The sequence below is a fragment of the Neopelma chrysocephalum genome, unplaced genomic scaffold (genome assembly GCF_003984885.1).
Source record: "Neopelma chrysocephalum unplaced genomic scaffold, ASM398488v2 Primary Assembly neopelma1_59, whole genome shotgun sequence".
In the NCBI taxonomy this organism is placed as follows: Eukaryota; Metazoa; Chordata; class Aves; order Passeriformes; family Pipridae; genus Neopelma; species Neopelma chrysocephalum.
In genome coordinates, this window is record NW_020897714.1 from 25506748 (window position 1) to 25527041 (window position 20294).

At 41.8% G+C, this 20294-nt stretch overlaps 1 protein-coding gene across 6 annotated transcripts in view; it reads left to right on the top strand.

The window, feature by feature from the left end:
• Positions 1-19495, top strand: part of DGKI (diacylglycerol kinase iota) — a 210213-nt gene extending 190718 nt beyond the window's left edge. For 5 of the 6 annotated variants that reach the window (XM_027680570.1, XM_027680573.1, XM_027680572.1 and 2 more), the window contains 5 exons: positions 3892-3929; positions 5468-5588; positions 13042-13078; positions 14849-14948; positions 15857-19495. In XM_027680570.1, coding sequence (XP_027536371.1) covers positions 3892-3929; positions 5468-5588; positions 13042-13078; positions 14849-14948; positions 15857-15973 — 413 coding nt within the window. In that variant the 3' untranslated portion in view covers positions 15974-19495. The other variant, XM_027680575.1, reaches the window with a different exon arrangement.
• The last annotated feature ends 799 nt before the right edge of the window (positions 19496-20294 follow it).

The window sequence follows — 20294 nt, forward strand, 5'->3', positions numbered from 1 at the left end:
TGGAATCATGCCATTCTGAAAGATCCCCTCTGTCTTAGTTTCACTCCGTATTTAGAAAAGTTGGAGGTCATTTTCTCTGGAGATTCTGTAGTCTGTGGAGGGGGATGCCTAAAATGAACTATTGCAGCAAGCACCAGATTACTTTCTATGGAGAGGTACTTTCTGAGCGTCCAAGCAGCCCTATGAGACCTCTTAGTCATCTTGCAGCCTCTGGAGTTACTGGGTACAAATACCTCACTCCTTTGTTATCTGTTTGCCAGTGTTTAATGACTGATTTTGCAGCACTGTTTTAGTGACGCTGGCTTCATAAGCAGAACCAGAGCGGAATTGATATTTCATAAGTTAATTTTATGTCTGGGGAACAAAAATGTTTGTTGTAACTCAGTGACATTAAAATATATTTTTAGAATATGAAATAAAAATAGCTGTTTCCAATGGAAGCAATGGGCACTAACATAGAAATTAGATGAGTGGCACATGCCATAGGAACAGTGTTCTTTTCAGCATGTGTGAGTGTACTAGGAGTTGTTTATCCTGTGACTTGAGCTGCACTAGCTTGCAGCATTACCAGAATTCAATTAGCAGCCTTTTTGACAGGACTTTTTTTTCTGTTAGTGCATTATCCACTTGTGTCTGTTCAATATTTAATTTATAAGCCAAGTGTGTGTATGAGGGGGTTGGTTTTGAGGTCGGTGTTTTTATGGTGTTTTGGTTTTTATTTATTTGTGTTTGGTGGGGGGATTTTTGGTGTTTTTTTTTTTTCTTTTTGTTTGTTTGTTGTTTTTTTTTTAGTTGATTGGGTTTTTTTAATGAGGATTCTTTTGTAAGTTGGCCCACAGGGGTAGTTAGAATCTCATCTCAAAATTCACCCAGTGGAAACCAGAAGCTGCTGTTACATAGATCACCTGCATTTCTGGCTGTCCCTATCCTAGCAGATAATTGTTTCTGTCAAGATCAGTCAACCTGGGCAGTGATTGACACATTTGCTGGCAGTTTCAGCAGAGAGGTCAGTGGTGGAGTAGGGGCTGTACCAGTAGAGAGGGTTGAGCTTTGCTGAGCAGGCAGCCTGGGGAGTCCAGCACCACTGCAGACTGAGCGTTTCCTCGTTACATGGACAGAGCACTTCAGTCACCTTTCATCAACAATAAATCTGCTTGCTAAATAAACATAAAAGGTAATAAAACATTTTTATTAGTCATGACAAATGATTGTTTCAGGAGAAGTTGAGAAAATAATGACTTGATTAAAATATTTATTAAATCAAGCAATTTTTGAGATATCTTTAAGATCGGAAGGTATTTTATGTGTGATAAAACAATGGCATAATTAATTTTATTTATTACACCAGTGGTGCAGTTTGCTTAGAAGAAATAAAACAATTCTCACTTTAATGTTTTTAATTTTAAGCTAGCTTGGCGTTGCCTGTTAACAGCATTTTTCTCCAATTTCTCAGTCTGCTCTCTCTTGTCAATGCCATCTGCTTGCTTGCTTCACCACCTCTTTAACAACCAGGTGATTTTTGCCATCTCCACCCTCCTCCTCCATATGCCCAGCAGTCCCATTTCAGTTTATAGGGTTAGTGTGCTGAGCAATAGTCATATGTTTATTTAAGCATGTTCCCTATTCTAAAGAACCTTTCTCCATTTCTAGCTCTAAAACTTCTACGTCTTCCTGCATTTTGGCTTACAGCACTGAATTATTTTAGTGTAGTCTAATCTCTTGTTATGCCAGCTGGTTTTGTTGATCTGTAATATATTCATTTATGCAATAGGTTCTTCTCCAGCAAAGCACTTAATTTTAACAGTGCAGGTAGACTTGGTGTGAAAAGAATGTAATTAGCTCAAAGCTAAGCACCTGCCTAAATGCTTTGCTGGATTTGAGGCTCAGGGAAGAGAGGAAAAGATTGGTCTAATTATGTTGAATGTGTTTTAGAGCTGCTTTATCCTAATAGCCTTATCACCAGACCAACTTCTGGTTATGGATACTCAACATAGAAGGTTTTTCTCATCTCATCAGGCTTTTCTTTTCATAGAATCCTAGATTTCCCTCCTGGCTTTTTTGAACTATAATCTTAAGCATGGCTTGCATAGGAAAATGTATCACTGCCTCTTAGGAAGTGACTTCAGGGAAGACATGTCTTCAAAAATTGGATGTAGAAGGAAATGAATAACTGGTGTCACCAGATCGTTTGATTTTCACATGTATGAGGAGAGCAAAATATTTATACAAGTCCAAGTCCAGACTGCAGTAGCCTACAAAATAAAGGTGGCAGTAAGACCAGATTGATGGGGAAAAAAAAAATGACACAAGGGTTAAATTCTGCCCTGCTATTAGTTTGGACTGAGCCAGTATTAGAACTATTGAGGAAAAAAGCAGGATATAAACCACTGAAAATGCAAACTGAAGAAAAGATGTACATGTATTTTCTAGCTCTTACTTGCTGGTGTTTGCCTTTTTCCATTCTTAAAATCTGTGTGTCCTCATTCCCACAGATGCCCGGGGATTTGTAGGACATATGATTGCTGAAAAACTGCCCTAAATCTGATGTTGCAAGAATTGCTGCTACTGCTTTCCTAAGTCACAACTTAGCTGGACTAGGTTTTTGCTTTTCCCACTGCTGCATGGCCAGGGCATGAGGCATTACTGAGACCAGAAAGCCATATAACCTCACGTTTTCAAAGAAAAGCACTTTTGTTGAGTTGCCTTTGAACATCCTTCCTCTTCTGTAGTGTTTAGCTTGGATGTGTTGTAATTTCTGAAGGCGTAACAAGCTCCTCATGGAATTCACACAGTGCAGTTTCCTCTGTGTTATTTTTCAGAGGCAAAGCTATATTACGGTTTTCTTTCCCCCTCGTTCCTCCCTACATAAACTTTTGGCATCTTTATCAAGGATGGCACTTGAACAAATGCTTAATTTGATTGCACTGCCTAGACTCAAAGATAGAAATGGGCTTAGACATACTTGAAAAAGCATGAACTGAGGCAGATGTTTAATGCTTTCTAAGATGCAAACCATGTAAGTGGTTTTCTCAGAAAGAATATTCATAATTGTTTTTTTGCAATATATATCATGATAGAAGGAGGAAAAAAAGGAGATAACCACATAGTGTTAGGCTTGTAACAGCCTCTCAGGGCAATACAGAGTCCCAGGCTTTTGCCTTCCTTCTTCTTTTTAGCAGGTTCAGGGCAGATAGTAGTGGGTAGTAGGAAGCTCCTGGCTCTATGTGCAGCTCTGTCCTGCCTTGTTGTGAGCCTTTGTCCACTTTGCCTCTTTCTCCTTCTGTGTCTGTTTAAAATACAAAGGCTGAAAAGGTGAAGACTGGCTCTTGCTCTGTGTTTGGCCCTGTCTGCCAAACCCAGGGGACTTGCTCCCCGCTGGCATCTCAAAATGTTTTTGTAATACAAATAATTATTAGGAAATTTCTCTTAGTCATCTGCAACTTGGGATTCTCAGTGTATTGGAGGCTGACTGAGTATTCCACCACCAGTATGACAGAGTCTGAGAGGTCTGAAGCTACTTTCGGGTTCTCTGTGTGGATGTCATTGATATCTTCAGTGATGGCTCAGGTGCCAGAAACTTGGCCAGCCCTGTGGACACTGTTGCAAGGGGCAGAAGTGTCTCAAGGGAAAAATTCAGATAGAAGCATGCAATTTCAGGACAGCATTGGAAATGCTGGCTTGATGTCCATACAACTTTCATGTAACATGGGCAGTCTTCTGCCTTTCCAATAAGTGTTAGTGCAGGTTTTACATTGATTTGGTAGTATATGAGAATGCAAGTGGACTGAGGTATCACTCTTAACTTGCATATACTGTGAGCTGTGTTCTCAGCTGTGAGGTTATATGCATAATGCTTTCTACCTGACATTAGTTTTCTATTTGTCTTTGCAGCACTTTTACAGGCAGTCGTATCTGGTGATCTACTGAAGGTAAGTACAGAGCACTGAGTGTCCACTTATTCATAGTTTTTGCTGGTCTGATATACTGTAAATTTTATCACACCTCTGCTCAAAATATAAATAGACTGCTATGGGGACTGCTGGCAAGTGCCATTTTACAGCCTTTCCAGGAAACTCTGAATACTAGGGGAACACATCAGTCAGGTGAGGTGTGAAATTTGAGTGAATAGGATCTGGTGTTAGACAGCACCTTTCAGCTCAGGATTCATAGCCACTGCATGAAGCACTGTGCCAGTTACTAACAGGGAAATTACTATGTTGAACAACAGGGTAGTTCTGACACAGCCTTACATAGTAAAGGATATTTTACACCAGTGAGGTTGGTGGCCAAGCCCCCCGAGTTGATAGATCATTTTATGTCTACCTAGGCAACCACCAGATCAGATAGAACAAACCTCATCTGGTTGTTTTGTCATCTGATGGGTGTCTCAAAATACATAGTGTCTTGGTATAGTTGGTTTGGGAGGAAAAAGTGCTCATGCAAAAATGTTTTTTTCCCCTAAGGCTGAGGTCCCATGTCAGACAGCTAATCAGGCTGCGTGTTTCAGTAGCCAAGTCAGGATTTGAAAACATGCCCTTGAATTTGGATGAGGACTGTGATTAATGATTGCAATTTTATCTATGAGAAGCCAGCTTGGAGCCATTTATAAAAATGACAGTGCTGTTAGGCCAACTTTTTGCCTGCATGTGCCCCTTCTATACCACTGCCCCAGATCTTATGGCTGCAGCATCTAGAGAGCAGTTCTTCAACCAGCAGTCATAAAAATATTGCCTTCTTTCCACTTCTTGAAAAGTTTTTGCTTGAATTGGCTTTGACAGGGAAACTTCTTGCCCTTCTTTGGATGTCCTGCATCATAATTAATGCCTCACTGTTGCAGTTCTCTCCCTTTTCTGCAGTTATTTGCACTGCAAATCCCACCCCCATTCCTCCCCCAAAGTCTGCAGCACTTCTGAGACCTGGCTGATTGCTGTTTTACTCTCATTCTTACCCCACATAGTGCTTCCCCCTCTGCCAACCCTGAACACTGGGCAGAGAGTGAGAATGGAGATCCGGGATAGTTACCTCACCTTCCTCTGGATTTTTGGGTTGGAGTTTTCTGATTTAATCAGAAAATGTTTGGCTACTATGCTGAGGAAAAATTGGAATCTTCAGTAGAGAAGCCAGAATTTTCTATCAAGTACATACATTTTAAAATATTCCAACAGTTTCACCGTATGTTTGCAAGCACTGATAACAAGCAATAATTCATCAACAATAGAGTAGCAATGTCTCAAGTTTTAGGAAATGCAGACTATTCTTCTTAACCCATATAATTGTCAATACTTCTAGTCTCAGTTGTTTTACATTGGAACCTAAAAGCTGGCTTAAAATTAATTATTTTTTGTACTGACCTCCTATGAAAACTGATAAAGAAATTTACCTGCATATTTGTTTTCCTGTTCCTCCCAACTTATCCTTTTGTGTGGTTTCTCTCTCTCTCTCTCTATTTCTTTTTCCTTCTTCCCAGTTCATAGAATGCTGTAAAAAAGGAGCCAATTTGTTAATCCAAGGACCTGATCACTGCTCCTTGTTGCACCATGCTGCCAAGACTGGGAACGGCGAGATTGTGAAATACATCCTGGAACACGGTGAGTCACAGTAGTCAAATCCACAGAGAGCTTGTATTTCAGCCAAGTATCAGTCAGGCAAAACCATACCATGCAGCTGGAAGTGCCCTCACTCATCTGTAGTCTCCCTCAGCAAAATGTCCAGTGTGTGTGAGCAGGAGTCTGGGAATGTGGCAGCAATGACAGTAATGGCTCCAGATAAAGTGTGAAAACAAAAATTAGAATGGCTTTTGGAGAGGATGCTGTTTTCACAGTTGCATCAGCTGGGGGGCTGTGAAGAAGCAGTGTGATGCTCTAGTTAGAACCTCTGTCACAGCAATCCTCTGAGCTGTTTTTCAATTAAAGCACATGTTGTAGAAAGCATCTAATCTCTTTTAAAACATTTACAGGGCTGGAGAGGCCATACAGCTATTGTTATTATTTCAGTATTTAGTAACACACTGATTTTCATTCCAACCTTATAATATGTCTCTGATAGATTCAAGATGAACCAATAGCAAAAATTTCTGATCTCCATTTTATATTTATAGGCTGTGATCATGTCAGTGCCCTTTTTTCCTTTTGGCTCTTCTTATCTTTGTCAGTATCAGGGATTGCAGGCATCCTTACACAGGCTATGCAGCAATTTGTTTTTGTCTGAGGCAGCCACGTTTAGGAGTTTCTGCCTGTTGAACTACAGTAATCTTGTTCCCCTTTTGCTGGAGAGTTCCACAGTAATACAGACAATGCTCTGCACATAAAGCTAAAGTCACAGTTATCAGCCTTCTGCACCGTAGGAAAAGTTTTCTAGTTCTTCAAACATTCTTGTAACTCGTCTCTGACCCCACTTCAAAATATCAATGGCTATTTTGGCTTCCAAATGTCAAAATCAGCTGCATTGTTTCAGCAGCAGTGTTAGCTCTGAACACAGAGACTGCCTCTGGCAATTGGAATAAGTGTTAGCTAATGCTCGAAGGCTATTGCAGAAATTGTACAGAGAGACAAAAAAAGCACAACTCATAAGAAAGGAAAAAGTAACAATCCATGTGTTCCAGCTTGTCTCCTAAGTTAAGTGTTTACATAGAGGTGTCAGGTAGTCTATAGGTCCAAGTTCCTGTACTGTCAACAACAATCTGTGATTTAGTTCATTTGCTCTTGTATGACAGAGGTACTAGAGGAGACCTGTCCTCTTTCAGTGGCAGGTGGAAGTGAGGAGGAAATCCTTATTAGCAGCAGACTTCTTGCATGACTAACTCAAGGGAGATCCTGGTCGAGGCAGTCATTCGAGTCCAGCAAGTGATTCAGGTGACAGTTACCTGTGCACCTTATTCATTTAGATAAACATAAATGTCTAGTATCATTTGCCCTTGGATATCCAGGGCATTTGCATGGGTCTACAAGATGTCACCTGAGGCCTAGAGGAGGACCAACCTGGACTGGCAGCCAAAGCCCAAGCAGGCATCCCTGTCATTCCAAATGCATCACAAGGCTTGTCCATAGTTATATCAAATTGCACAAAATGTCTGTGTGTGAGCAACTGAACTGTGCCCCAAATATCTGACTGAGGGGGCTGAATTGCTCTTTTACTCTTTTATGTATAGATACCTACATATGGATAGGTAAGTGCAGTTGGCCTTGTATCCAAATAATGGCTAATTTTCTCACCAGTTCTAACAAGCCTTACCAGTGCTAACTCTACCTCCTATTTAACTGCTCTGGATTATCTCATTAGTCACAGTGCATATATATACCACTGAATTCTGTAGGCAGGCATAATTTTGCTTTATTTTCTTACTGGCCCTGGTCTCTTTTCACCCTGCACATGACCTATGCCAGTTCACTGTCATAGATACTCCTCCTGGATTTTTCTTAGACACATATTCCTTAACTTAGTCAAAGTCTGACTCAGTTACTGTTCTTTTGTTGGAGGTTTAAAATGAGATCATTTAACTGGTAAGGATGTAAGCAGGGAATCCATGGGAATTTTTGAAGTAAACAGAGAAATGTGAGGGATTACGGACTGTTAGACAAAGACAAATCAGAAGGTTGAGCAAATGTCAACTCAGTTCTTCTCTCCCCGCTTTATCCCCAAGGATGGCAGGAAGCTTTTGCAGCTTTCCAGACATGTGTCCTCTGGGCTTCTCCAAATGCATTGTTTGTTTAACATTCTCCGGGGATCAGAGGGTGCATGGGACAATGCTCTAATAGAGGCCTCCTCTCTTCTCCCACCAAGCAATTAATGAAATTCATTTCTACCCTGGGCACTTCCCAGTCACAAATGAGCTCTCTTGCTGAATCATCATCATCATAATGTTCTTGTTTTCTTTGCATTCTCTGGCATCTGGCATCTTCTCAACGTTAATTACTGTGCACAACCTGATCCAACACTACTCATATCTGAGGCTTTCCCTGTATCTAGCTTCTCATTTCTGCCGATATCCACCCTTCATAAAAATAAGCCTTACTCCAGTTCTGGCAATTGCCTCTGCCCAGCTGCACTTCCTCTGTAGTGTGTCTGCTTCCCATACACGGAGATAGTTAATGTTAATGGGAGTTGCACTGTAAAATACCCTCAAGCACACAGCACAGAAAATGTATTATTAACCACACAGGGAAAAATCTTCTGAATATCTCTAAAAAAACAGCAGCAACAAAACAAGACAAAAACCCCTGCATCAGGAATTTTAACTGCCTAGTTTGAAAATCGTGGGGTGAATCAAACGCGATACAGGAGTGGGACCCATAGAACTAGGATTATGGAGGAGGAAAAATGGTGTAGTGATGCTGAGGCTGTCCTTTGTGAAGATGGCTTTATGCTTTCTGCAAACATGCAGGGTACATTAATATGAAAGGTTATTCTGTGATCACGATCAGAATGATTTCAGATGTTAAGGGAGGAAAATAGCCTATCTTAAATTAGAAATAGCAGAGATGAGTCACACAAGGAGACTGCTGTGCAGTATTGCCAGATACTTAGCAGTGGACCAGCACAAGCCTGGAATAGCAGCCGAAGCACCAATGTAGTAGGTGTCAGGACGACAGCTGCTTATTGCTGCAGGAAGAGTTGTGTTGGCTGTTGCCCCAGCAAAACAATTTCTCTCTATTCCCAGTGCAGGAAGGGCAGATATGCAGACCTATCCGTTGTTCAAGATTGCCTTCCTAAATCAGGAGTCTTTTGCTTTTAGTAGGAGGGTCAGCCTTAAAGACTTGTCTGTAGCTGAGCTAAGAAATGCTTAGCTAGAAAGAGAGGGCCAAACTTGGTAGGTATCGGAACCACAGCTGCTTATTGCTGCAGTCAGCAACTGCAGCACATCCTAGTGCATACACATTAGAGAAGAGTTAACTGCTTACTGGCTTAGCACAAACAGAATTGAGGAAGGCTTAAGAAGTTCTGTTAGAGAAGGGGCCTCCTAAATCATCATCTCTATTTGTACTTGGCTTGCAGTCTTTATCTGACAGTTGTGAAAAATTTATAATTTATAAACTTTATACAAGTAATTCCATTTGCCTTGTCCTTGTCTTCTCCTCTTCTTCAGAAACTCAAAAGACAAGCAAGAATTCTATAATTCATCTGGGCTATTTTAATTTTAAACTGAAGAGAGGGCAGATGTTTACAGTTGCCTTAGGAGTTTGTGGTGGGAACTTCTAATGCAACAGTCAGTGTGTAGAGCATCTTGTCCTAAACATTTCTATGTCCTCAAACCTCAGTGTCCTTGCTCCATTGAAAAGCATCCTCTGGTAAAAAAAGATGATGCTTTTGTTAATCTTAGCGCTGCAAAGTCCAGAGTTAAGAGTCATCAGTGAATTCAGATTTGCATCCTGACCAGATTCAGGAGTTCCTAAGGTGGCTTTTGGAAAGCAGATTTTACCATGACAGAGATGTATGTTGGGGACAAAGTTTGAATAGTCATCAGAAAGCAACACTGAATGAGAGTGAGTTTGTATGACATTTGTTAGTATGTCTAGATTTGCAGAGTGTTTTAGGGTAGTTGTCATTTGTGAGGGGCCAAAGCAGAAAAAGAGTTAGTCTTTCTAGAAGGCACAAAGTATAAAATAGTCTATTTTCATTTGCAAGTTTACCAAATTTTAGGGCAACAAGACAGAGAGAGAGTTAGGGTGGAAGGAATGCTCCCATAACCTGACTATCCTCTATGTTACAGTGGAAATTCTGAGCTAAAAGACACTGGCAGGAAAAAACAGACACTTAATTTTCACATCAGGTAAAAAAGAACGATGTGGAGTTAGGGAAAGGCTTGAAGTAGTTCTGAATTTACAGATTACTGTTATTTTAAAAATATTCTCACTTTGAAGGTAAGGAACCAAATCCAGTGTTTTCCCCCACATAACAACCTCAGTCAAGTTATTAAACAAAGAGGATTTTGACAGATAAACACGTAGAAATGCTGATAACATCTGGAGTTACTGCTTAAAGTAAATACCCTTCTTCCCCAGTTCTATGAAGGACTGACAGGACAAGGAACTGGTAAGGGTTAGCACCTGTGAGTTTCCTTTGGGAAGCTGTAACCACAACCATCAGAGAGGGGTATGCTGGGACCCCAGAGGCCTTTCAGAATATGTGGTTCTGAATATTTCGGAAATGCCTCTGAAATATGGCCATTTAGACTCTCTTTTTTGTTGTTGTAGTGAGCTCAGTGAAAGGGCAGCTTCTTTTGAGCATTTCCTTCCCTTCCCTCCTCCCATCCCCAGCTCAGGACGCTTTGCCTCCTGAGAAACTGGTAAAGGGCTTCGTGGAGTGAAAGAGGGCAAAAGGAGAGAAGGAAAAAGGTTAATAATTCTACACAGACCATCTAGGGGCAATGGTAAGGAAAGAGAATGATCTCAGCTGAGCTTCCCCTTGGTGTGTCATGCTTTTCAGCTCCTTTCATGCGAACTTCTCCCCCCCATCCCCCGTCCCCATCCTGCCATTCTTCAGCCCCCCAGTCTCTTTTTCTCTTTCTCTCTCTCTTTTTTTTCCTCCCTCCACCTCTCCACACATTTCTATCTTTTGTTTTTATTTCCCCCCCTGCTGTTTTCCTTGATAGAAATCTCACTCATGCATTTCCCTTCCGGATTTCTATTGGGTTATTTTGTCCTCTCTCTCTCTGAGCCTTGGTCCCCTTTTCTTTCTCTGCCTCTTGTCCCAGAGTAAAACAGCCGCCTCCCTGCTGGGTCAGGATGACAGTGCCGTTAGCTTTCCCAGTGCCAGCCCTTCCCACATCTGTGCAGCTTTTGTCCCAGGGCAGAGGGGGATTTGGAATGGTCGGTTGGCAGCGCCAGGGAGACTGATATAAAAATGAGGTCCAAAAGAGAGGGGAAAGGGATTTAAGAGGAGGGCGTGAGATGGTTTAAGAGAAGCACAAGTGAAAATAAAATGCAGAAGTAAAGGCCACAGCCCAGGCTGTGTGTGAGTTGGGACATTCCAGCTTCAGAGATAGGCCAGAGAGAATGAAATTAATGAATCCTGGTATCATGTTGTGCAGCTAATTGATTAATCTCGGTATCTGGCCCTTATGCATAACTCAGGTGGAGTCAGGGCTCTCCCATGAAATGCTTAATTTGGGACAGTATACAGGAGAACATCCTTTCCACTTAGGCAGAATGTACCTGTCATCTCCTCAGGTCTCTACTCGCAGGCTGCCCTCTCGGTCCTCAGCACTCAGCATCTCTGTCTCAGCCCTGTTACTTCTTCCTGCTCCAGACCAGTTTTCCTTCACCCTTGGCTTCCTATCTCTCCAGGCCCACTCTGCCCCAGCTTCTTCTCCCTCTCAAGTCGTATTCTTCTAACTTCTCTCCATCCTTCCTCCTAACCTTGTAACACCTTTTTCCTCTTTTCTGGGCAAGTACCTCTACGCCCCATGCAGCCAACCCAGTCACCCTGTTCCACCTTAGCAACACAACCTTCCTTGCTCCATCCATGAACAGAAATAATATTGGCAGTGTGTCTTTTCTAACACACTGCAGTCCATTCCTGCTTACCTATCACTGGATGTGTCATTGCATAAAGCAATGGGGAATTACCTCTATTTTTGAGAGAACGTGATTTTTGCATGGAAAAGGAGTCCTTTTCTTCATATGTGCTTTTTAAATATTCTTTTTCATTTCTCAGGCATTACCTTTCTTTCCTCTCAATGAGAGGCCCTGCTTAGCCCCTTCTACCCTTCTTCACGCTTATGGGAGCTTAGGGGTCATGAGTGATTCTTCTTTTTGATAGGCGGGAGTGAACACAGAACCGCCAAGTGTGGAGACGAGCTGTGTGGTGGCAGAGTAAGGGTGCTTTGCATTAAAAATCAACAGTGGCTAATGAGCTTGGAGAACTGTCAAGATAGATATGCAGTGGTGTACAATGCCCTCTGTACTGGGGACTAAGCCACCACCCCTTTCCCATGACGACAGAAGTGAAGGAGTTACCTGCAGCTCCAGGAGCCCCCAGTGATACTGCATGTGTACATTGTAAAAGCAGTGAGGTGAAGACCGACTGCTCTGATACGTTTTGACACATACTCAGAGTGAAAGGAGTGTAGAGAGGTTGTGTGTAGGCCTTTGTAAGCAAGTAGTGTGAAATTCCTCAGTTTCAGGTGAGATTTGCTGTAAGCTCTTGAGGACTCTTGAATTTCAAAGTGTGCTGAAGAGAAATATTCGTGCATAGGAAGGAAAATTACTGTAAAGTTTCCCTGTTTCCCTTGCTAACTGCCCCATAACCATCTGGCACTGTACTCCAGAGCAGTGGAGAGAAGAATGATACAATAGACTGCAAAGGGAAAAGTTTTTCTTGTTTCAAATGCTATCCAGATCCTAGCCTTTCTGTATCACTGTAATTCAGTGATGGAATTTGCTGCTATAAATATCTGTCTATAGTGAATATCAAGAACAAAAGAACATAAACATAAATGCATTATTTTTTTTCCACTTAAAAAAAATCTTTTATGTTTTTCTTAATCTTACTTTCCTGATCATTGCTAACCAGTTGAGTACAGGATTTGCATATCAATACAAAGACTGCTGGGAATATTCCACCCTGATCTACATTTTGTATGACGCTATTAAATGAAGTAGCACAGGGATGTCATTCAGGATGGAATTTGGCTAATTTCAACTTCCTAATGACATTTTCCCTCTAGTAGTAACAATAGATTTTAACTTGCAATATATCAGGCTTTCCAATATATCAGCATTTTCAATGCACTGTACTTATGTGAACCACTTAATTGAGCAAGGTGAAGAGTGAGAAAATAAACCCCATGAATATTCATTCCCAGTATAATTTAGAGGCTGATACTCCCTAGTGCTGACACTACAGCAGTGACTGTGCATTCAGAATTTTGCTGGTGCAAGGGCTCTCACAAGCAAATAGTACACTGAAATGTGACATACTTGTGCAAGTTGAGCTTTCAGTTGGCTGCTTTTATGTATTTGTACTGGGAATCTTCTCCTGGTAGACATAGTCTTCTAGTCATGCAGACAAATGCTATATGACATACCTGACTGTTTTTTGCAGGTCCATCTGAGTTACTGGACATGACAGACAGTGAAACGTAAGTACAACTTACTCTGCCCTTCACATTATGTGTGTTAGAATAGCAGACTTCTCTTGGTTTTCAAATGCAAATTTTTAAACCAAAAAAGCTTGTAAAATGGCACAGCTCTTCAAAAACAAAAAAGCAGACAGAAGTCCCCCTAAACACAAACATCAACCAGATCATATGTGGCTTCCTGGTCTAGAATAAATGTTTCTTGGACTTCATAAAGTACTTCCTCTGTATTGCTTTCCATGCTTCCTTAATCTTTCTAGAGGAATTGAAGTCCATTCTTGATTCATCCAGGGTGCTCTGCCTTGGTTCTCCCAGGTGGCCACAACCTGTGCAGTTGAAGGTTTCCATCAGGTAGTTAAAACATCAATCACCTCTACTCTTATATAAAACAACCCCCCAAATCCAAAACTAAACAAAAAAATTACTTTACTTTCCAGTTCCCAACTGCATTAAATCTTGTTGTATAATTGAAGTTTGCAAGGGAATCAGGAATAATCCCAGAAAGTGTATGGGATATATGGGAAGCAAAAGCCATCTTTCTCATAGGTATTAAGCCTACCATTCCTCATCCCACAGTGCCCTCCTCTGCTAGCAGAGAACACCTTGTGCACAAGGTGCATGTGTGAAGTCCAGAGGTGATGGTGTCTGGATGGTTCTTTTCACCCAGTAGCATAGCACAACCACTGAAACAAAGTGCTAGTGAACATGGCTACAAGGTCTTCCCTTTATAAAGGTCCCTCTGCTGCTAACTCTTGAAAAAGGAAGGTTCAAGCTGTAACTGGCAATATGAATTTGTCTTTTGATCCTCAGGGGGAAATCAGGTAGTATCCCATTCTGATTCTAGTTCTCCTGCAGCAGGGACAGATTTCTTGCAGGGCTGCCTATTAATATTTCACCTTCCCCTGTCATGGACTGGGGCTGAAATTCCTTTATGCATTCTCTGAGTAGGTAGGTGAAATATTTGTCCTACTACATGCATTTCTTGTCGTTTATTATTTTGCAGGTTTTGTAATGGCCCTACATGTTGGATACTTGTGTTAAGGACACCTTTTGAATCCACTCAAAGCCTATTTTCCTCCTCTTCTTAGGCAAATCTAGATAGATTTCTTTACTCTCAGTACTATAGTCAGTCTCAGAATCCTCTTACATGTAGCTCTAGTCTGAGTGAGGGGCTCAGCAATAAATGTGCTCCCACTACACAGTATTCTCTTTCAAAAAGCCTGTGTTCAAGCTTTCCCAGTAGCTCACCAGTCCAGCAGTAGAAAACAAAAACACAGCTCTTGCTTTCATACATCCAAGAGAGCAGGGTATCAGAACCAGGGCAGCAACTGCACCAGTCTTAGCTTTGATGGGCAAGATTTTTCTAGGATGAGTCCGAGAATGAGGTTGAGGAAATAAATTGCAGGAAGAAACAAACACTGTTGCTGTTTTGCCTGCTGTGAAGTAAGAAGGGAGCTAGTTTGCCTTTGCAGCAGTTAGCAGAACTGGCATTTGGATGGGAATGTGACATTCAGTCCTTTGAATACTTAAAATCTATGCATGTTTCTTTCCCACCCCTCAGAGTTCTTCGTCTGCTATTTGTGCATTGCAGGCTTTCCTACTGAGTCAAAGGATGTAGATGCTAAGGGAGAGAGTGCACAAGCCTACCTCTGCCAGCAAGAGGGAACCTCGCAGAAATGCAGCATCCTTCTGTGTCTATCCTCTGCACCTCATACTTCGTAAATGTACATTGGTGTGATGTGTCTCACTGCTGGTTTCTGTACTTTGGTCTAGGGGTGAGACAGCATTACATAAGGCAGCCTGCCAGCGCCACCGCGCCGTCTGCCAGCTCCTGGTGGATGCGGGAGCCTCTCTGAGAAAGACAGACTCCAAGGTAACCCAGCTCCATCAACCACTTATAAAATACTGCAGCCAAGCGAGACCAATCAGCATCCGTCCCTGCTGTTCGCATGATTGAGGCTTCCTTGTGTGGGCCAAGAGCAACTCTTTTTAAACAAGCCATTTATATAGAAAACTGTATTGATTTAAACAAGTACAAGAGACTTCAGTTCAGTCCCCAACACGGGTCATCATCACCATAGTGAGAGCCTGGCCTCAAACTATTCGGTGTATTGGGTATGAATGAGACATCTCCATGGCACAGCAGTATCCTCCTTCTGTGTGGTCAAAAGAGAGGCCTGTGGGCAAGGACCACCTGCAGGAGCCTTGATTTTGGATTGCATAGCTTCCGTGAGGCTTGATTATTGTGGCTGACTTGCTTTGTGAGGATGGCTGTCTATTTGCTTTTGCCCCGGCTTGCCCCTGTGCTCACTGATGGGACACTAACCACAACCCTCTCTTGGTGTAAGCTTGATTGAGAAAGAAGTCTGGGCAAAATTAAATCTGAGGAATATTCTGTCATTGAAACAATCTGATTGCTTAAGAACGTGGTCCAGAAGCTGCCTCTCTGGAATTTCTGAGCATAAACATCCTGTGGTCATCAGCTGAGAGTGGGTTGGTTCTCGGGGTTCTAGAATCAGAAGCATCTTTGCTGTAGGAAGGCATTCAAAAACAATTCCCACCATGCTAAGCTGTACAGAGTAGCCCATAAGGGGAAGAGAGATCCTCTATGATTCTGTGATCTCTTTTTCAGATGACAGTACTGTACATTACAAAAAGCTTTCTGAAACAGCTGAAATCCAGACAAGTGGCTTCTGACTTGTTAATCTTCTTCTGCCCAGGAATCATCTGTTCTTCTAAATGTATTAGCATAAGATTTTCTCTTCCTGTTTCTTATTCTAGGGTAAGACCCCTCGTGACAGGGCTCAGCAAGCTGGTGATCCGGATCTGGCTTCCTACCTGGAGAGTCGACAAAACTACCAAATGGTTTCCCACGAAGATCTAGAGACAGCAGTCTGATGTCTGAAAATGTCGAAGAGGATCCTTGGAAGTCTCGAGGCTTCACCTGAGGCGCTCAGGCATCATGTGAAAAAGAAGCTGATGGAATCAACGTGTCTCTCACTCTAGTGGAAAATACCTGAGGACATGCCACCAGTTTCTAAGGGCTACTGAGTCTTGCCACGGAATGGTTAGGTTCCATAAGTTAGCCCATGATAGATGAGGTGGGACACTCAAAGGTCTGTGGAATCCATGGGCCACGGAAATTTACCGTTATTGCTTCCAGCAAGTAGCATGAACTTCTCCCATGTTCATCTGTACAATTTATTTAAAAAAAAAAGGAAGAAAAAAAAAAAAGGAAAGACTTAAGAGGGTGTGGGGGAAAAAACTCCAAACTAACTGGGACATTAAAGCACCCAATGAGGCCCTCCTCCATCTTTACAATTTCCTGCGTTCCTTTTATTCTCCTGTTCCCCTCACTTCTCATCAGTTAAATAGTACCTGCTATCTCTGTGTTTTCTTCACAAATGGTCAGGCAGTAGCAAAATATTTGAGGAGCTCTGGATGCCCTTAGGAAAAGTCCAGTGTTTTTACCAGCTACGCTCCCTCCCTTGCCGTCCTCTCAAAAGCTGCATCCTCAGTACCCCATTGCCATGGATTTTCCTTGCTTTAGGAGAGGATGCTGCCTGTTGCCTTGTTTCCCAGGGTGTGGGGCACAATTAGATTTACAGCAGTGACAAAACCTAACCTCGTTGTTGCTGGATATGTGGTTATGGTAGCCTCACAACACAGTAATTTGTATGGAAAGGAGTTACATGGGATATACCATGTCGAATGGCAGAGCAGAAAGTTACCAGTAAGGTTTCTTATATTACTTTTTGTGTGTGTGTAATGACCAATCCAGTTCTGCCCAGGTTTCAGGCCTTCCCAAAAGCTGATAGTGATTCTTTACTCTTGAAAACATGGGTTTTACACTGGATATAGATTTGTGCAATACTGAGGGAGTTCTGATGGACTGATATATGGACCTAGTGCCCTTTGCATGACAGCCAGAGATAGGAAGGAGGCCTAGAACATCAGCAATCAGCCTTGCTGCTGCCAACAAACAAATGGGCACTGGCCCAGTCGCATGTGGAATAGAAAAACCTTCTTTGACTGAACCTGTAAACTATCTGATTCTTCAAGGGAACAAAGTTTCAGGGAGTCTGTCCCACTGGAGAAGGACAAGCAGCAGCTCCTTGCCTCATTACCCACTATAGGCTCAAAAATGTAAAGCTTAGCCACTGTAAAGGCCCGCTGTGTCTTCACTACTCGTCTGTTCTCTGTCTTATAACCATAAGAGAAAGCAAACACACATACATACAGGCATAAACAAAATGTTCCACCTTTGGGTTTCCAATTGCTGCAGATATCTCAGCTGTCAGAAATAACAGAGCTTCCACTTCTACTTTGTCTGACCAGTTCCCATGAAGACACTCATGACTGAGTTTTGGCATAATTCTTGTAATACATTTTTGAGTTTTGCTTTGTTGTTTGTTTTGAAGGATCCACCAGTGTTTGCTTTCATATGCCTTGCTAGGTGTAGCTCTCTGGTAGATGGTGATCATCAGGATTACATACATTTGGAAACCATGAAAATAACTCAGGTCATTATCCAGATAAGTTTTTCTTCCTTACTAGAGGTGGAGGAAATTAAATGTATTTATTTTCTTTTTCTTTTCTTTTTCTTTTTTTTTTTCAAACAAGTGATTGTTATGGTAGAGAGGGAGGAGCTGAAAAATATACTTTTAATTTTTTTTCTGTTTTCAGAGGTTCATTTGATATGAGCAAAATATTTCCGTAGTATTTCTTCCTCTGGAAGGAAACTATATATATATTTGTAATCTATAGGTCAATGGTGACATGAAATGTATTTTGTCTTATTTTCTGTCTTTCTCGTTTAAAAAATAAAATATGAAAGCCAAATTCCTTCTCTTGGTAGTCATCCAGGGGCTTGTGGAGAAGGTCAGTATGTGTATATATTAGAACAGAATTTGGCAACTGTTAAAATAAAAAATCAGAATATAATTTTGGTGTGGTATGTGAAATTTCCACAGGGAACATTCTCACGCTGTGGTTTCATGGTAGGCCTTGCATCATTTCCCAGCAGTGAGAAAAGACATTACTGTAATATTTCTATATATTGGATGATAATAAGAATTATGTTTCTATCAATTTTACCTTTTTGCTTTGTTTTACTGATGTGAGAAACGGAGGAAGCTTCAATGACACCAGGAGCTTAGCTCTGTCCTGTGCTGGGGCCAGTCTGGTGCCTGAGCAGAGTGTGGTCACTGAGCCTGTGACAGCTCCCTGGTCCTTTAGTCCCATGAAACACGTGGAGCAGTAAAGGCTTGCTTTAATCACGGGTAGCTTCCAGGGGCCACATGTGAATTATGATAAGGGAGCTGGGTCTGGTCCCTCTCTGTCTCCAGTGGTCCTCCCCTTGTCAGGCTATCCCTAGTGCCTGGGAGGTGGTTGCACCTGTGGCTGGCTCTGGAGCAGCTTGTCAGAACGTGCAGATTTCCTGAGCAATTTTGTGCCATTTGGGCTGCTCGGAGGAACTCAGAGCACACAAGAGACTGTGGCTTGCCTTTTTCCCTGGAAGCTGGAGTATGATGATATGATCAGAGTGAGTCCATTGTGCCCCTGGAAAGCTGCCCATGCTGTGTGCTCAGCTGAAGACAGTTACTTGTATGATAAAAGCACTGGATAATGATAAAAGCACTCCCAGCACTGGAGTTAGGACAGGAACTGGCTGTATGTAGTGCCTTTAGTATTCAAGCTGTCCCAAAGCACTGCACACATAATGCACGAGATACTTGTGATGTGTTGTATTTGTAGGTAACAGAACATGTATATTGTTTTCTAAAATGGCAAGGAATATCAGAAGTTGGTTCACTGAGGGCAGTTTGGGACCGGGATGCTACAGGATTATTCCTTACCGTTTTTCAAGTGTGATGGGGTTCTCAATTTTGGACAGACACCAGAAGCAGGCAGACTCTGTAGCAGTCAATGATGACCTATGTATTGAATCTCTGGAGCACTTGGGGTCTAGATTAATCCAGTGTAGTTGTGCCTGCACTGTGCAGGGCCCAAATTTCAGTGTGCAGCTGGGAATCCACTTAAATTATATGTAAAACATTTTGATTACTAAAAGTGTCTGTTCAGTGGCCGTGTCTATTAGTGTGTGTATATTACTATATATATGTGGATTTATAAACATCAGTATACATATATATAGATGCACACACACATATACACACACACTTAAAATTGTGCCATTTGAATGACAAAGTACCTAGGGATGCTCAGCTACTGACATTGCTGGACTGACAAAATGTGATTTTCCATTTTAATTTGTTATTAAAGGGAACTTTTTTTAGTAGAGCTGAGGAGCTCCTGAATTGTTCCATTGTACTGGTTTTACTATCTCATTTTGGAGTTGAATGGAGGGAAAGAAAATATTTATAATGTTGATAAAATAAACTTACTTTTGTAATTTAATAGCATCAGTTACTCTTATTATTTCATGTTTTAATGCTAGAGGTATCTTCTATGTGTTATCCAAGGTATGATGATGTCATACATTTTTCACTAATTATAGCATAGAATCATAGAATGGCTTGGATTGGAAGGAAAGATCATCCAGTTCCACCCTCCTGACATGGGCAGAGACACTTTCCACTAAAACAGGTTGCTCAGAGCACCATCCAACCTGGCCTTGGACACTTCCAGGGGTGGAGCATCCACAACTTTTCTGGGCATCCCTCAATACTGCGAGGTGTGAGGTTGAGTTTTACTCATGTAAAACAAGGGTTCAAGACAAATTTTATCTGTTACAAAACAGGCCTCAGACTCCAGTGAGGAGTCCATTTCACATGATAACTTGCTTGTCTGTGTTTTAGCACTTCAAGATGTCTGTAGGTGTTTTTACTGACACCTGTCACTCTTGCTTTTCCCCAGCAGCAGTAGAATTTCTCAGTCTCAACTCATGGTGCTATAGCCTGGATTCAGACTACATGAGATATCCCCTGCTACATGAGGACTGTAGAGCAGAAGAATCATAGACAAAAAAAATAGTACAAAATTGATGGATTTTTTGCCATTGATCTTCCCAGCTGTATTTGCCAAGCTGGTGCTGCTGTGTAAGAATAGATGGGGCCCATGGTTTTTCTGGTGATGTGGCTGCGGGAGGTTTGTTTCAGTAGTATTTAATGGCCTCTTTGGCTCATTTTTTAATTTGTCTTTTCTGTGACAGTGATGTGCACGGTAGTGAAAGTTTCTAACACAAAACTTTGTCTAG